The sequence below is a fragment of the Thermobia domestica genome, chromosome 8 (assembly GCF_964235325.1).
Source record: "Thermobia domestica chromosome 8, izTheDome1.hap1.1, whole genome shotgun sequence".
Classification (NCBI taxonomy): domain Eukaryota; kingdom Metazoa; phylum Arthropoda; class Insecta; order Zygentoma; family Lepismatidae; genus Thermobia; species Thermobia domestica.
In genome coordinates this window covers 165,019,339-165,037,562 of record NC_137461.1, presented here as the reverse complement: position 1 = coordinate 165,037,562, position 18,224 = coordinate 165,019,339, and the positions used below count along the sequence as shown (strand labels likewise).

General features: G+C 36.3%; 1 protein-coding gene across 1 annotated transcript in view; it reads right to left on the bottom strand.

The window, feature by feature from the left end:
• The window catches only part of Ziz (dedicator of cytokinesis protein Ziz), a 401,589-nt gene that overhangs the window by 60,975 nt on the left and 322,390 nt on the right, over positions 1-18,224 (bottom strand). The window contains exons 31-34 of the mRNA XM_081769231.1: positions 16,805-17,013; positions 16,472-16,613; positions 12,014-12,276; positions 365-511 (exon numbers count right to left, since the gene is read on the bottom strand). Of these exons, the coding sequence (XP_081625357.1) occupies positions 365-511; positions 12,014-12,276; positions 16,472-16,613; positions 16,805-17,013 (761 nt within the window). The remainder of the gene's footprint in view (positions 1-364; positions 512-12,013; positions 12,277-16,471; positions 16,614-16,804; positions 17,014-18,224) is intronic.

The window sequence follows — 18,224 nt, the reverse complement described above, 5'->3', positions numbered from 1 at the left end:
TAGTAGCTGAATAATCTATGTTGGTTTTAAATGTATAAAACTGTACTCTTAGTTATCGTAATAGCAAATAGTTGTAGGTTGCTATGACGACCGAAAAAGAAGATTATTATTAATGAAGTTGTGAAAGAACAATAGAAGGTAATAGAGATATAAGTGACGTGTCTGATTTAAAGTAAATTGATCGTGTTGACATATAGTTAAAAATTATACGAACTGTGGGCTAAATGTAACGTGAAAAATAATAAGTTAATAATCGTTATATTTTAAATGGTGGTTCCTATATATACGTTACACTATTGCTAGTTAAATCCCATCTTTACTCCCTTTATCTGTATAATCAGACAAAAGGTCTATCGGTACTTACCGGTGCAGAATCCATAATGATTTTCACAACTTCGTGGCCAAATTTTTCGCAATATTGGTGATACAAACGCTCAGAGACTTCTGCTAAAGATGTAACTTTTGGTTCCTTATAAACATATTCAACACCACTATCTTCCTCGAAGTACACCTTAAATAATAATAAACAACTGAGAGAAAATCGACTCAATATGCTTTTGCATGCTATATCAGAAAAGAACTTATCGATTCATTAACTTCAGAACACTTCGATTCATTAAGAGACTGTTATAAATACTATACGCAAGCTCAAGTAAATGATGTCATTTTAAAACGTGTTATTTTATAACAGCTTAAGACTAAAAATATGGCAAGAATATCCACATTATGGAACTGTTCTATGTATCGATACGTATGTATATCGAATTCAAACCACTTTTGAAATTAACATTTCTAGGTAAATCAACTTTAAGCTCAGCTTTAAATGACATAAGGATGACTTCAACTGGCGAGAATTCTTGCAAGAGAAATAATGGTTTAATTTATGCATCTGCATCTTAGATTATTAAAATTCAATTATCGCATCCTCAATAGCTTGAGTGACGTCACAGAACTTTTTTTAAGGCCTAAGAACGTGAATTCAAACGTTAGCAGGTAGTGACTCTTTTTGATTTGTTAGTGTAAGTACAAAGTTCAGCAATAAGTGGTATACTGTGACATTTAAATCTGGCTTTCGAAATGAGAAAAGAAACACTGTCTGTAGTGCACCTGAAATAACGAAATCCACACTGTAAATTGTTCAACAGAAATTGTGACTAAATACCAAACGAGCCCAACTCATGAAAGCAATGTGTCTGTAGCTTGTAGCTATCGTTGCGACTTTTTTTCTTTTCAAGATTGAAAAGTCCAAAGCCTCACGCCATCAAGTTGTGAAAGTATCGCACAAGACGTTTCGCAATATCTCGTAAGATATATGGTAATCCCTGGAGCAGAGTTAGACGACTCCCGTACGGTAGAGTCGAACTCAAAAAGCGTGAAAGAAATATTTAATGATTTATATTAGCGCTACGGAAATTTAAAGTATTCTGCTCAATACAAGTACAAAATCAATCAAACTCGTCAGAATAATGTACAGTCATAGACACAACAAAAATGTCCGTCCAAAATGTTAGCCATGTGAGGTTAATCCTCAGAAACCCATTAAGTGTCAAAGCAAAGACACTTGGAATAGTACCATGGCCATTAATTAAGCAAACTCTACGCCACATAGTAGACATTGGTGTCTGACTACTAGATATGAGATATCATTTTTTTCACAGGGGATCTACTAAAATTTCAAAATTAAATTTTGTGACTTTTTCGTGACCAATTATTTCCAAAACCATACAATTTTGTAACATTCTCAAGAGCGAATTTGGGTGCGAATTAGGCCGAATTTTCATGCATGGGATAGAAACGTGATTTGCTTGCAATTTGGTAGCGTCTAAAGCCGACCACAGACGTTTTTAGTGTGAATTTTTCAGTTGTACTTACATTTGTACAGATAAAAAAACAGCGCAAAAGCTAAATTTCATGACTTTTTCTTGACTTTCATGGCCGTTTTCTGATTTCGTGACTTCTTCGTGACCGATAGACACTCTGTTCCAGCTTTCGTGCTTCGAAGATTTAAGAAGAAAATGGGCATGAACACAAAATGCGAAATAGTTGGGAGATTGTCGACAGTAGTATACCCATTAAATATAGCAAGAGTGTGGCGCCAAGCCAGGATATCTCACGGATGTCCGCGAGCCACAATGGGTCTTGTTGTTATGGACTATCGCATACGCATTCTGAAATGAAACCACGGGCAGCATCTTATAACAATCTACTCGAATAGATCTACAGAGAACTCACCACAATAGTGAAAGCATTGAATTCCCGAAATGTTTGCCAATCAGCACACTGTAAAATAAAACTTGGAATATGATTCAGATTGGCAACAAACAATTTTTTTAAAGTGGTGCCCGAGAGAGTGTTGGGGTTCATCAGTTTGTTTATCAGTATATCGGAAAAAGTATTAAGATTTTAGGAAAAAAAAAAAAAAAAGCTGAAGGGCGTTGTTGTTTAAGTTATCAAGACAATGTAAATGTGTAGTTAGAAGCCAAAAGTGGCTCAGTATTTTAATAGTTATTTGATTAGTAAATTGGTTTCCTGGAAGGACAGTGAATTAATGTATGTTAATGAAATCCGTAGATATATAATTGTGTAAAAATATTGTTTGTATGTTGTAGCATTAACAGAAAGGAATTCTAAGTGGTGCAAACATAGTTGCTGTATATAACAGTATTTAAGAAGGAGAGAGTAACAGCATTATTGTAGCAGTGAAGCTATATAATTACTGGCAATAAAAGAATAGATAAATTACATTTAGACTTTTAAATAATTTTAACAGGTTGGCGCAATCAGTGATACGTATTTACGCTCCAGTTTGGGAAAATTGGATCTTTCACCAATTTTGAACTTTTCGATGTAAACACAAGGATCCAAATCTATATAGTGAGATTCGAACAAGGTGCAGTATCCTCAGCATTACCAGAGGACAGAAAAGTATTAACATTTCTATCTGTAATCGAATTATCGGCATAAGTAGAACTAAAGAATTTGTGTGCGCCGATTAAGCCAGCACAAAAATCATACGAAAAGTTGAAAAATTTAAGGATAGGACACTATAGACAGATGAAATTGCAGAACGGTACAAATTTCACAGTATCAAGCAGTTAGATTAGCAAAATGTAGCTCAATTTGTAATGGCGAAGAAATCAAGCCACCTACTTCAATTTTGATTCATGTTTAGAACATTCGCTTCGAGATCATTTTTTCCTTTCTTTGGGGGGGGGGGGGAAGCAATAAACAACGTAACAAAAAGACAAATGCTAACATCAATAAAGAACACTGAAGTACATTTGGTATTGTTCAGTGGTTCAGCGGCACAGAAGCAGCAATAGCAGATTTGTAGAATGGAAAACCAGTGGACGAAGTGGGAAAAAAAAGAAAGAAAGAAAAAGCTAGTAATACCTCGAGTGGTTGAACTTCGTCACGAAGTATGGGTCAACGATCATCCTTTTCTCCATCTGACTCCTCGAGTCAAAGGAAAGAGAATCGTTAGATGTAATGATGTAATAAGTGTCAACGATCACATGTAAGAGGTGAGTGTCCGGGTTATGGGAAGTGCTACTTTCAGTATACTGGGTTACATCATTTTGCACCAGTTTATGTACTGAGATCATTGGATACACAGCTGGATGAGCTAAGCATGGAAGTCTTGGAAGAGGGAGGTTACAAGGAAAGAAAACATAATGCTAAAGCCTCAGATATAATTCCAGCAGTCTTGGAACCTGAGAAAGTATCTGACCCTTATTAACTGTTATATATAGAGACGCTAAATTATTAATCTGAAGAAGATGGTTTACAAATTTAAAGTCTGTGAAAGGAGACAATGGTGTCGAGTGGTAATCATCATTCAAAGCTATTATAGCGAGTCAAAGCGATTTGAACCAAAGTTTAACCTCAGTGAAACCAGTTTGATATAATCTCTGTGTTAAGCCGTAGCAAGATTAAAAGGGTGAAGAAAAGTACTAGCAAATACCAATTACTAACTGACTGGGAAGTTCTGGACGATAGAAAGAAACGTATAGACAGATTTTCTAGAAGTCATAAAATATATCAAGCAGGGAATATAAGGAAATGATCACTTCTGCAGAGATCCGGATGTATACTTCATGTTAATGAGACAGCGAGAAGCACAGTGCACAGACAAAGGTCAATACACGAGCATGTGCCTGAGTTAGTGGAGAAACAAACTGGATTGCCGTCATATAAAACGACTATACCATTCTCTTTAAGGAAAGTCCAGGGGTGTAGCCAAGGGTGGGTCCATCGGGGCCAGGCCCCCCCAAATGACCAGCTTTTAAAACATCATAGTAAAATTATCTCGCTTCATTCATTTAAAAGTAACAAAGTTTATTGACAATTAATAATTTATGGTAAAATAGTATGGAGAAATATTGTTTTTCCATACCGATCGAAAAATAGTATAGTATCTCTTCCTTAACCCGATCGAAAAATACGATATTTTTGTGACAGCAGATTACACAATTTACTGCGCTTTATATTTGACAGTTTGAAGACAAACGTTTTAACAAGGTACTACAAATACACCCATAAAACAAAGGTACTAAACTGATTTGTAAGTACAGTATATTTTTATATGCTTTAACAAGTGTTTTAAAAGACATAGAGGATGGAAAATTTGGTGAGAAACAATGTTTTTATTCAATTTGGATTTCATTCGCTGTTTCTTTTATTTCTACTCAGTGTAATAAAATAATTATGTTTTTTTTTTTAGTCACGAATAATAAATAAATATTTTTGTCAGGAAACCGTAAAGAAATTAACTGAAATTTCAAAGAAAATCAATCTTGTGTAGATAGGTTCTGTATACAAGGTCTTAAATTTAAATATAAAGGTAACCAAGAAAAGTTTTGTTGCTTTTTCACCCACCACCTTCGAACATCGATATGTCACCTAACCTGGAAGATCAAAAATAGTCCCCATCAGCATCGACGACCTTCTGAAAACGTTCTGGAAGGCCATGGAATCCATCGCGGTAGAACTTGGTGGGCCGTGAAACGAAGAAAGTATCAGGTGCATTTTGGACTTTACTAGGGATTTGAACTGATGTCCTCTAAGGTGATTGTCCAAAGAATGGAACAGGTGATAATGGGACGGTGCAATACCCGGGAAATATAGTGGTTGCAATATTGTTTCCCATCCAAGGCGAAAAATGGTGTCCTGAGTCATCCTAGCCACGTGGGACTTAGCGTTGTCCCGTAAACGAGGACCCATTCGCAATTCAGAAGTAATGGCTCCAGAGTTTTGAGTTTTTGTTGAGCACAGCTTAACTGCTGACAGTACACAGTTGCATTGATACTCTGACCAGCTGATAGCAGTTCCCGATGCACGATGCACCAAACACATAGAAGGACCTTCTTCTGGTACAGTGCTGGTTTCGGCTGTTTTGAAATCGGTTCATGGGATGCTAACCAATGATGACGGCACCGTGGAGCTTCGTATAGGACACACTTTTTATCACATGTCAACGCCCTGTCCAGAAATGGCTCCGAAACAGTAAATAAACACCGGCGACTGCCGCGTTGCCTTCTGGCTCGGAGTCAAAATACGCGAGACCCATCGACCAAACTTGTAGTGCTTCACAAGTTGATGGATGTGCTGCCGAATGGTTTCTCCACATACTAAATTGTAGTCCCAGCTCCTCTTTGTACATGTGTTGGTCTTCTAGGACGTGGTGTTTTCGGGTGTTTCGTCATCGTCCTTAAACTTGTTAAGAGTCCCTATCACTGCGAAATTAAAATACCGCTAATTTTACAGAAATTACGTGATAACTTCAAATAGATAAAAGATAATCTAAAAATGGATCAAGACCTCCCCAGACGATGATATTTTGCATGAGGTACTGTTATCATGAGTCACCTAGTAGCTTTCCGTTTGCAGTTATTTAGAAACGCGAAAATAAATACCGATTTTCTAAATGTCTGGAAATCGAAAGCAGATAATTGAGTCATGATAACGGTATCTCACGCAGAATAATATTGTCTAGGGAGGTCTTGTTCCACTTTTCGATTATCTTTTATCTATTTAAAGATATCACATAATTACTGCAAAATTAGCGGTATTTTAATTTCGCAGTGATGAGGCCTCATAAACCATCGCTGCAATGTCCGCGTTGTCACGACACCCTCACCAAAGGCCTGGCATATCTTCTGTCCCGCTACAGCGGCGTTTGACCTCAATTTGAATTCATTCAGCATACATGCTCTTATGATGCTCTGTGGATGTCCCATGTTCCCTCTGTCTTTACGCAAGTTCACGGTGTGTCTGAATTGCCACAACCAGGTAGTATGTGGGATATACCCACACCAACAACTGACGTTCGCCTTATCTCCATTCGCATTCAACTCACGGTGTGAGGTCCAATTGAACACAGACCTCCACGAAAAGGGACAGAACTTTCTTGGTTACCTTTATAGTTATGCACAAAAGTATAGCGTCTGGTCTCGGGCAGTAGTTCTTGATTAAGCATAATAAAAACTATCTTGAATATAATTTATGGATAATAATAATAATAATAATAAGCTAAAATAGTGTTTTTAGTTTTCCAGAAGGAAACCAAAATTTTCCTTTCTTTCAGGCCTCAAAAACACTAGTAGCAACACATCTTTTTGCTTTGTACATTGTAGCTGCCCCCCCCCTCAAAAACGACGCCCCTCCCCTACACAAACCTGCTGGCTACACCCCTGGCAAAGTCAGTCACGTAACGAACACGATCGTCTGTGGAAATGGAGCCTTATAAATGGTGGTATATATTTAGATCTCCGACAATCAAAATTGGTGGCTCAAGTTGATGGTAAAGCTGAAGTAGGTCGGCTACCGTAAAGGCTTTAGATATGAGGAAAATAGTGTGATTGAGCAAGGAAAGAAGAGTGGTGCCGCTTCCAGCAGCTCGACCATCAGCGTATTTATTATGTAAAACGTACAAAAAAGATCTGCAAGCATATAATTGCTGGTGCGTGGTAACAGACCAGCTGTTTCATTACCTCAAGGGGACTACTGAAGCCATTGATGTTCTATTGAAGAACCGCCATATTGAAAAGACCAGCGTTTAAGGCGCATTCTACCAGGGGAGCCAATTACTGTCTAATCGATATCCATCCTCGTCCTCTACCATATCAAATTTCATTGAAATCGGAGGTCTGATGGAGATTTGTGAACTCATGGAACTGATGGAGATTTCAGTTTTCTTTGAGAGAGAATAGGCCTGTTAAGACGAAGATGTATGTAGTGATAGTTTTATGCTAGCAATGTATGACGACTGTCGGTGATGTAGAGTTCACTTAAAAAAGGACCGCTACGAGCAACACGCGAAGTCTTTGGTTGTGCGCTGTGCGAGGCAGCGACTGGGCTTTCTGGTTCCACAGTTTTTAGTTTCTGGGGTTTCTGTAAACGATGGTTGTGTGCAAATGTCTGTCGTGTGGGTTGAATTGAATTTTCGGAGTACAGATGTATTAGCGGAAACATGCGAATGGGACATAAATGAAGCGCTTAGAGGATAAAGGTATCATGTCATTTTTTTTTTTTCGGAAAAATGAGTTCTGGTGGTAGAAAACGTATTATGTGTTATTCTTGCTCTACAACACCCCACAAGATATTTTTGTCTGAATAAAGAGACTGAAAGACAATGAGGGGGAATATGTTACACGGACAAATGAATTTGTTTGTGGAAGAACGTGTCACGTAACAAAATTTGTGCTCACAGCATCCTCATCCATTTCATACAATGTAAGACTAGATAAGCGCGTTTTGGTATCGACAAAGTACTGCTATTTTTTCTTGTTCAAAAAGATGTCGCTGATGCTCCTTTGTAAAGAGAAAACCCTGAGCTAAAGCAAATTATCTGCTTACTTCTTTAACCAAATATAACATGTTAATACTATACAGATAAAAAACTAAGCAGAAAGTCAAAGAAGAGTAAAGTATGTCACAAAGTTAACTAGCTATTAACAAAACTAACACTTAATTTCTTTTAACTTCGTCGAAAGTCAGTTCCTCTGATTTTCAACCAAGTTAAAAGACTAAGCGTTCGTTCCGGTACTGGTGTGTTTATTTTGTGTCATCCGTACATATTATTTCACTCTTACCATCACGATGGAAAGAGCCTTTAAATTCTTAAACTGCTTCCTGCTACTGCTCAATAAGAGGAAAGTAACAAGTTCAATGCTGCAGAAGCTGACACAGGTGGAGACATCAAACGAACTAACGACAAGTGAAATCCCATATGGTAGGAAAAAAAGAAGCAAATAAAACCTACAATGATTTTAAGTGTGGGATAAATTATTCTGAGGGAGTATTCTTTGAGGAGTACACCAATCCTTTGAGTGATCCCTCTAGCGAAATATACGAACTCAGTGTTAACGAATGCAGCAGCAGTGATAGTGAAACTATCGTTATAGAATAATCATTTTCAAACGAAAAAGAACGCCATAAGAATGAGCCAATGATCGATGAAGAACCAGACTGTGCGCATAAAATGTTAATACTGCTATACCCCATTCGGTCGATCGAGATAGTGTATAAAAATCTACCGAAGTGAATTACGTAAGAAAAAAGCGCAAAAGTGGTATTATGGAACTAACCCTCCCAAAACCGAAATGTTTTCTAAGCAATAAAAACACAAAGAGCTAAGGAAGAAATCTGTAGCTGCCAAGGCACGAGAACGTGGAGAACTGTATGTGTTAACAGACAAGAAAGTTTGTTCCAGGGAAGTGTGTTACTGAAGGAACCATTTGTAGAGAGAAGTGTCGACTAAAGTGTTCTGAAAGACTAACATTGGACCAACAGAAAGTAATATTAAATTAGTTTTATAAACTTGATGTTAATGGAAAAAATGTTATTCTTTTGAAATCAATTGAAAAGACATAGTCTTGGCGTAAGCGCAAAGGCGCCACTCCCCATAAATCTACAACTTACACGTTTTATGAAACTATCAATGGCGATAGAGAAATTTTGCAAGCTAGTCACTGCGTCATTGTACAAAATTGGACGCAAAAAATTTGAAATAATTCAAAACAAGATGAAAAAGAATCTTTCTTCTCCTGATCATGACAAACGAGGGAGACATGCAAATAGACTCAACAAAGTTTCTGATGACGTCCGCTCATATGTTAAGAAGTACACTGCATCATTTCCAGCCGAATACTCACACTACTCAAGGACAAAAAATCCACATATGCAATATCTCTCGCGAAAATGTGTGTATTTGTCCCGAAAATGTACCACTTCTATTTGGAACAATGCAGAATCGAGAGAAACAAGATACATTTCTTGTAACACAATCTATGTATCAACAATATTTATTAGTAAATTTAAACTCTCTTTCGCTCGTTCCAAAAGCGACACGTGTAGCACTTGTGATGATGTACAGTGTACTGAAGAGCATATTGAGTTCTATAAGGTTGCTTTCAATACTCAAAAACGTGATAGAGAAGTATCAAGATCTACAAATAATATATATATTACCATGGATCTGCAGCAAACTGTACCTCTTCCAAAACTGAGTACTTCAAAAACATTTTATAAGACAAATGTGCTTTTCTAATTTGGGTTTACATATCATCTCTCAAGATAGGGATACAGCTGTAAATTTGGACAGAAGATATTGCTTCTCGCGGAATTACTGAAGTTGCAAGTTCACTAGTAAGTATCATAGAGCTAGATCAAGGCCTGCGGGCAAAAGAGAATCTTGTAATATGGACAGTTTCGTGCTGGACAGAATATATCATTTCTGTGTATCAATAAATGATTTTGGAAGGTTATTTCAAGCCAATCGAACACATATTCTCCAAAATAGATCACATCTACTTGGACTCCGATCGTGATCTTACTCGGATAGAGAAGGAAATACGACGTCATCCAAATGTGTATGTGCTAGAGGAATATTATCGTATTATTATCCAAGCAAGTAAAGGAAATCATGTACTTGATATGAAGCCACACTTTAGAGATATTGATAACCTGGCGTGCTCTTTCAAACTCACAAACAGGAAAAAAGATATGCTTGGTAAAAACTTTCCCTTCAGGGATGGCATAAAATGAATACGAGTAAAGAATCTGGTTTTTATTTATTTGAAGTTACGATCCTTTCACATCTTTTAGGAAAGTGGATATTCGTCGATATAAAACAGACATACAACTCAATGTTCACAACAGCATTGTAGTTCCAAAGATTGGTCACAAAACTGGAGGTCTGAAGAAAGAGAAAAAGACAAGATATTAAAGAGATATTACAATTTGTTTCCGACGAAGATATTGTGAAAGATGAATGAAACTAGTGTTAAAAGTATCTGGGGAAAATTCTTTTTTCTGCTTAATATGTTGTTCTGTATTTATCTCGTACTTTATTCTGCTCTAGCATGTGCACGCCTTTATCATAACTTTATTCACAGCACCTAAAGAACTTTGTTTTGAGATATCAATACCGTTTATACTATTAGCAGATGAAAGGGTTATGTACACAATTTCTTCCATGGAAGAGGGAAAATGGAAATTTGAAAGTGAGAAGTTTTACGACGAATTTTCATACATATAGCAACTAGGAAAGTCATATTTGTAATATGTATATTGATCAAATAAAAAATGCAATCATAAAAACTTTGACCTCAATTTTCTCGAAATGTACAATTTGTCATGTAACATCTTTATCCTCTAAGAGCTTAATTTGTTGAAATGTCGTTTCACATTTCGAATTGTGCGTCTAGTGAGTGAATCTCTCATTAATAAGTAACTCTTTTCGAAAATTTCGTTAAACATTAATGACAAGCTGACTGATACGAAAATCGAGGACATTAAAAGTATCTTGTTTTCGTTGGTAATTACTTTCTTTTATATGGCACCTAGCTGCAAATTGAATTCGTACAGAGAAGTTTTACAAACCCCTGAAAAATTTGTGAACTTTTACTTTCATTGACAGCACTTTTGCCTATCTGAATCTCACTCAACGTGAGTTGTAACTGTTATTAATTGAGAAGATCACCTGTAATATTCCTGTATATGTAGGTACCGTATTTTGTCCCTGACATTGTTAGTCTAAAACGTCTGTAACGCATAATTTAGAGAGAGAAAATAACGATTATGTTCATAATTGTTAAGCAGTATTTTAACGATTAGCAATTAAAAGTTACTTGCTAAAAGGGCCTATCTGGTTGCAATGATGAGAACAGACTTTGGGGGGAGATGGCTGAAATTCAGCTCAAATGTAGAAGGGACTACGTAGATTCTATATTAGGAAACCAAATTGTCTTAAAATGGATCGAACTTAGCCAAAAAACGCACAAAACATTAACATTAACGTCAATGGAAAATAATGAAAAACCAATAATTCCTCCATTTATCTCAAAAATCAAAAAGGGAGATGGCTGAAATTCAGCTCAAATGTAAAAGAGGCTATGTAGATTCTACATTCCAAAAGCAAATTGTCCTAAAATGGATGGAACATAGTCAAAAAACGCACAAAACATTAACATTAATGTCAATGGAAAATCAATGAAAAATAATTCCTTCATATATTTCAAAAACCAAAAGAAGGAGATGGCTAAAATTCAGCTCAAATGTAGAAGAGGCCAATTGAAAGCTTATTGCAAAGACATAACGAAGAGCTTACAAACGATGTATAGTACGTAAGGTAAACATGGATGAAACATTATCAAAAAGCAAGTTGTTTGAGTAAAATAAATAATAGTGATAAAGTATATGCACCTTCTTCGAATTACCCAGGGCGCTCCACGCGGACTTACGTGCTTGATATATCTCACATCTAGATTTGTAATATCCAGCCTCGATTTAGGAAGCAACTTAACTTTTGACCTGATCACGTGACACAGTCTGGTCCTTATGGCAAACCAGATAGACCCTTTTTAATCGATTGAATTAAATTTGACAAAATATTAAACGAATTACATTAACAATTAATTTTTAAACAGACAATTTACGATACGGGACAAACTTTCATTTATATTATTTATGCAGCAGAACATTCTGGATCAACAGATATACTTAGAAATACCTGTCCAAAAAATGCCACTCGATAGTAACGTCCCAGAAGCCTCTTGCCAGATCTCGTAACTTCTACAATCTTATTATATGCCTGGGCTAATGTTTGATAAGCCTGCGAAAGGGCTTCATAGTTTCTTCTTCTTTCATAGATAGGAATAATCAATCTATATAGGTCTCCTAGAAGTTCGTATCTCTCTGCTTTTTCTATATACTCAGCACACAATTCCAGCTGTTCCAGCAAACTCTGTTCCGTGTACTGTATATCTTGAACTCCTAAAAAGAGGAATAAAATACATGTGATAAATGTAAGAATAAAATATCTTTCACTCTAAGTAATACACTCGTAAGTGAGATATACATAGTATTAATCTATTTACACAGTCTCGGCATAACGATTACCCACATTCTGTGAAAGACTTGGCGATTATGCGGATCTCATACCTTTTACCACTGGTTTCTCAGCCTCATAAGATAACATGTAAATTTTACTTTATGAATATCTAATGAAGTATGGTACTCAACAACTTAAAATTCTCTATATGTATACAGAAAAGCAATAGAAATCGGATGATTGTTTCAATTTCTTGCTTAATGACGTACATCAAGAGTAATAAACCTTTTTTGGTAACACTGTAATGGCCTATATATTGAGGGTTGTCTGCTCCAATCTGATCTTCGCGAACAGGTGTGCTGCTGACAGGCAGGGATTTCCTTCCTCCTCTTAAGTCCTTTTCCAATGGGCGTGGTAAAATGTCGCGGGTTGCCACTCTCACACCATTTGTTTCCTTCGTTTCTGCACAGCGGATAGAAGATTTTCTCTAAACGCCACAAAGGAACAACATGACAGTTTGAACTATTTGCTTCTTGCGATTTCCTCCTGTATATGCTCCTCACGTTTTATATCTTCAATTCCATATAATGTTCTAACAAAACTGGCTTCGGCTTTGTACCAAAAACTGCTTGTGAATTTCTAAGTAAAATCCAGTTTCTATGTTTATCAAAACCTGATTAGAAATTTTGTTGAGATGCTACTCATTTTTTTTTCTTTCTTCGAAAATTATGTTTTACCTTTGATTCAATTTTCACTTTTCTGTAAATCTGATCTTTTTTTCCAGTCCAACTGGATCTTTCTTATTGACGTAAGAGTTTTAGAATAAAGATTTGTGTTTTGATTAGTTCATAGTCATGAAGTTCAAGTTAAATGGGGGAGATCAGGAATGAAATATTTTCCGTTCTTTATAGAGTTGCATAATCATATGTAATAAGTTGGGGAAATGTTTATATTAGCGGAAAACTGCTTATCTGTCACCTTCGTAAAGGAAGGCCTGTCTTTTGACTATGCTAGAAAAGCTCGCTTGGCTCTCCCAAAAGTACTGGGTATTTTTTCTTAGGAAAAGGTTAAATCTTCCCTCCCATCTTTTTAGCTTACTAGAAGACTAAATATAGGGTGTCCGGATAACTATCTACCAGCAAGAAATTAAAATGGTGTGGCAGCCAATGGTGATAGAATCTTCTGGTTTTATTATCAACAGAAAGCATTTAGTGTACTTAACAGATGATCTCCCCGTGCGCTCCTTTGGTTGACAACAATCAAGACGGTATTCAACATCCCTAAGGTCTATAATGTTTGAGGCGTTATAGATACACACAAAGATATGATTTTTTGTCGAAGATCGCTAAAGTCGGTACACAAGTGTTTTGTTGCATCTCCATACACAAAAGTCTAGGAGGAACAGATCACGTTAGCTCGGGGACCAATGAATATGCCATCTACTTCCAATGCGATCTGAGAAAAACTGTTCTCGAGAAAATTCGACATCTAGAGACGATGCGGGGGGAGGACGTCATATTTGAAAATGTGAACGTGTATCCATATGGCAGGCCCTATACGGGATATACAGCAGTGTCACAACATTTGCAAATACATTTCTCCTGCAACTGTATTCACTTCAAAGGAAAAGGGCCTGATCATGGCGTACCTTACACTCGCACAAGCCCTGCGTTTCAGAGAGAGGGGAGATGAGGCTAGGGCACCCGAGAACTTTAATGGTTACTGAAGCATGTTTGGATTACATTTTTACTTGGGTACTACCTTAGAAAAGTTATGCCAGTACACTCGATTACAGAATCAAAAGCAAATGTCATGGCCTCCTTCTCAACAGATACTCCATTTCCAATAATTGTATATGCGACCGAACAGTAGAATGACTGCTTGGTGGTTTTTGTCGGTATTGTCGGAATTTTCTCATATGTTTAGATATTTCAATTTAGCAAACCGCAAACATCGCACAACTTTTTGATGGACTATAAACAACATCATTTTGCGTAAACAAACGCAAAACATACGTTTAGTAGTGTTGCGATCTTCCAACTGCTAGAGATAAACTTGGTGAGTTTGACGAAAAAACGAAATTGAACTATACTATCATTTGAATAAGAGAGCAATGTCTTTGGCGTTGATTCTGTCAATATGAGTGAAATAAATAAATAAGGAATAGCAACGTCTTTGGCGTTGTCCCCCTCAATATGAATTAAATAAATAAATACCGAAGAGCAATGCCCTCGGCGTAGCCCGTGTCAGTTCCTGGATCAGTTGCCATGTCTCTTCTTGCCAAACTTTAGGCTCAAATCTCATCGGAACTGTCACAAATCAAGAAAATTATGGATTTGGTACTAATATCGGTCATTTTGACATGTTATTTTTCACACACACACAATCCCATGATAGTGGAGGCTAAAGCTGGACTTCAACGGTTTCGGGAGTGTCATTATTCATCTCATCGACCCCAAAAACTATGAAAACTAGTCATTTTGGACATATTATTCCCCCTTTTCCCTTATCAACCTCCATTATGATGGGAGCTAAAGTTGGGCTTGAACGGCGTCGGGAATGTTGTTATTCACCTCAGCGGCCCCGAAAACTATGAATTTGAACTACCGGTAATATCTGGCGTCTCGGGTATTTATCATCTCCCTTTATGCATACATTTTGACCCCCCCCCCATAATTATCCCCCCGTGCCGAAATTCGAAAAAAAGTGCTTCATTCAGTATCATATAAATAATATATACATATAGTACTTACGAACTATACTTACAAACTGTGAGAAGTGACTCAAAATAAGAGAAAGAGTTCTAGATTCTGTGGCGAAAAGTGCAGTTTCAGAACTAGGACTGTCAATTTCAATACTCAACTCAATTTCAACACGCGCTATTTCGAATTCGAGAAGCAGTCCATATCAGAGTAAAGGAAGTCATAAATATGCAATCTAAAAATGCATATTTCGTCAGTGTACAATGAGTATGCAGGGAATTCCCTACAGGATATAATCCCAGACATGCTATCACCAGGATTTTCAGATATAGTCTGATTTCACAGTAGGTTCAAAATAGGCAAAAAGTAAGCCTTGACGACAGTGAACACGAAATGCTTTGGCGAGAAGTCGGAACTATTAACAACACCAGCTACACGCTTTTTCTTGCGTTCGGAATAACGCATGCTGTGATGTACAAGATTTGTCCGTACAATAATGAGACTGGCTATCGTGCGGAACTCTAGTTGCCAGCAGCGCGCCTCCCGGCGAGGAAATTTGTGGTGGTAGGTCTAGGCTAAGCAACGTACTAGGCGGCATTCGCGTGTGAGTTCTGACGCAGTAAGGATCATGCGTGGTGCAAAAGCTGTTTCTTCAGTTGTTGTCATGGCAGAGAACGTGAAGAGTGAAGTGTTCGCTGGAGCAATGTTACAGGATTAAATTTTGTTTTCTGTCTGAAAAAATTGCTTCCGAGACACTTGCTTTGGTCAAGGAAGCTAGACGATGCCCTGTTAAGGGTCCTGGTTTTCCGGTGGTTCAATGAGTTCAATGAAGACATGGAGCGAAGAACAGTCAGAGTTCAGGAGATTTTTTACTTTGGTCACATTTCTGTCCAAACTACTAGTTGAAGGGCGTCCAGACAGTTCCTGCAGATCCAGTGTAATAGGTTTCCACTATTGTTACCATAATTTCCAACTCATTAATCTAACATTTTTCATTCTTTTTTTAAAAAGTTTCCTTTACCAAATTTGTATTTTTTAGTTTTTTTAAACATAATTTTATACATAAAATTTTACTCAGTTATTAGTCTTTTTCTCTCTCCGGTACTCATACAGACAAACCCAACAGATTTGTGCCATATTTACCTGGAAAACCTTCAATTTGCAACCTTGAAACACTGTAACAAGACTTTGTTTCATTATAACAGGACTATGTCCATCTGGACACTTCACAGCTATTTATTTTTCCATTCTTTTTTTTCTCCCTATTTCTTTCCTTATTATTTGCAGATGCGTTTAACGAAAATACTTATACTCTATTATTGTGTTATCTACTCTACATGCAACTATTATTTTTTGACACTTGATTTTTTTTTCATTCTGTGTTTCAAATAATAACCTATATTACATGTTGTTACACTAAGTAATAAAATCTTACCTGAATCTAACTTGAGATTCCTTTCATCCTTCGGTATATTTGACGAGATACTAGAAAACGCTTCAGCACCATAATCACTCAATTTCTTCTGCTTCAAATATTCAGCCATCAAAGCTGCTATATGTAGTTCACAAGAGGCTGCCTACTCGAAAATAATAATAATAATTTATATATATATTAATGCTAAATTTAAAATTTACAAGTAATTCATTAATACTTTTGTTTCAATTAACTGAATACCGTTTTTGAAGCAAAATATCTTTTAAATGGATCTTTGTCTGCGATTGATTCAAAACAAATATGCATTACAATGGAAGGTTACGAAATATTTACCTCAGAAAAATTTCCATCCTTGACGTGGTTTCGAGCCATACTTTCAAGCCATGTGTGTCTAAGTTCCGGAGTGGAAGCATACGAATTGGCTAGACTATGCTGAAGATCAACCAGCATTTCAGGATCTTGGTGGTGATCTCTCATTTGAGCCGTAGCCATAAGAACAGTTCTAATTCGTTTTGTCAGATCTTTTACTTCTGTTGGAAATCCTATGAAGAAAAATTATTTATTATTTTCACATAATGGTAAAATGTCTATGCTGAAACTGATCTGTCAATATTAAAAAAAAAAAAAAAAAAAAAAAAAACAATATAGTCTTCTGAGATATTTCTGGGCTAAACTAAAAGACCACATTAAGCAATCATTATACTCTCTCAGTAATTATCTTTGTACTCAACTCAGGATGGATTTCCTTTGTTTTAATATTTACTTAGAGTTTAGTGTCATTTTGAACACCGAGGCTGAGACGTGAATTAGATATTCCCATCAGGAATTAAACTTGGATTTCTCGTACTAAACGCGACAACACAAACCATTCAACTAAGAGAGATCTCTGGGACCAATATCCTTTGGAAATTTAAAAATAACTTCAGATTGTATAGAACGCAATTTCTTTTGCACTGTTTATACAATAATTACCAATTCAACATTTTAAGTTGGCCGTATAGTCATAATCTTAAGCGCTGAACCAATTATACAGTATATTAGAAACAACCCTCTAATACTATACATTATTTGTGTACAATAATTGTCTCTAATTTCAGGTTTTTAATACCGACGTTAATTTAAATTATATTTTTACTTCTAAGTCGCACTAAATATCTATCTCTTAAAGTTAGTGTACATCAAAAAGTATATATTTCTGAAAAAGAGATACAAAAAGATGGAACGGATCTCTCCTCAGGCAGCCATGTAAGTATCTGCATGACGACATTGAAGCAAATCTTCGATACAATGTCGATTCCGATCATTTGAACTCTGCTGACAGCGATGTACTAAGATATGTTATCATTCGATACAATTTTGTATGCCAAAATTAAAACTACCTTGAAGGTTCCCTTTTTTAGACTATATTCAACAGACTTTCCAATATGTCGAAAGATATTGGAATTCTTTGTTAAAGAATAAGAATTAACGAGTACGAGTTTCTTGATTGTGGAAATATTTATACTTAATAGATTTTTATAAATTTTTAATTATTATATAGGCACACATTACATCTACTTAACGTTTATCCTCAAATTAATGTTTAACAGGTTTGTCCCATGTGCTTTCACCTAAGTCTTGTTCTAAATAGTATTTAGTGAATCTTTTGGCGAAAATTTACTAACAAGTAAGGTTTTCCAGGTGATACATGCCAATTTTAATCAAACTTCACAGGTTTGTAGAACAGCAAAAAATAAGCGACACGTATTTTTTA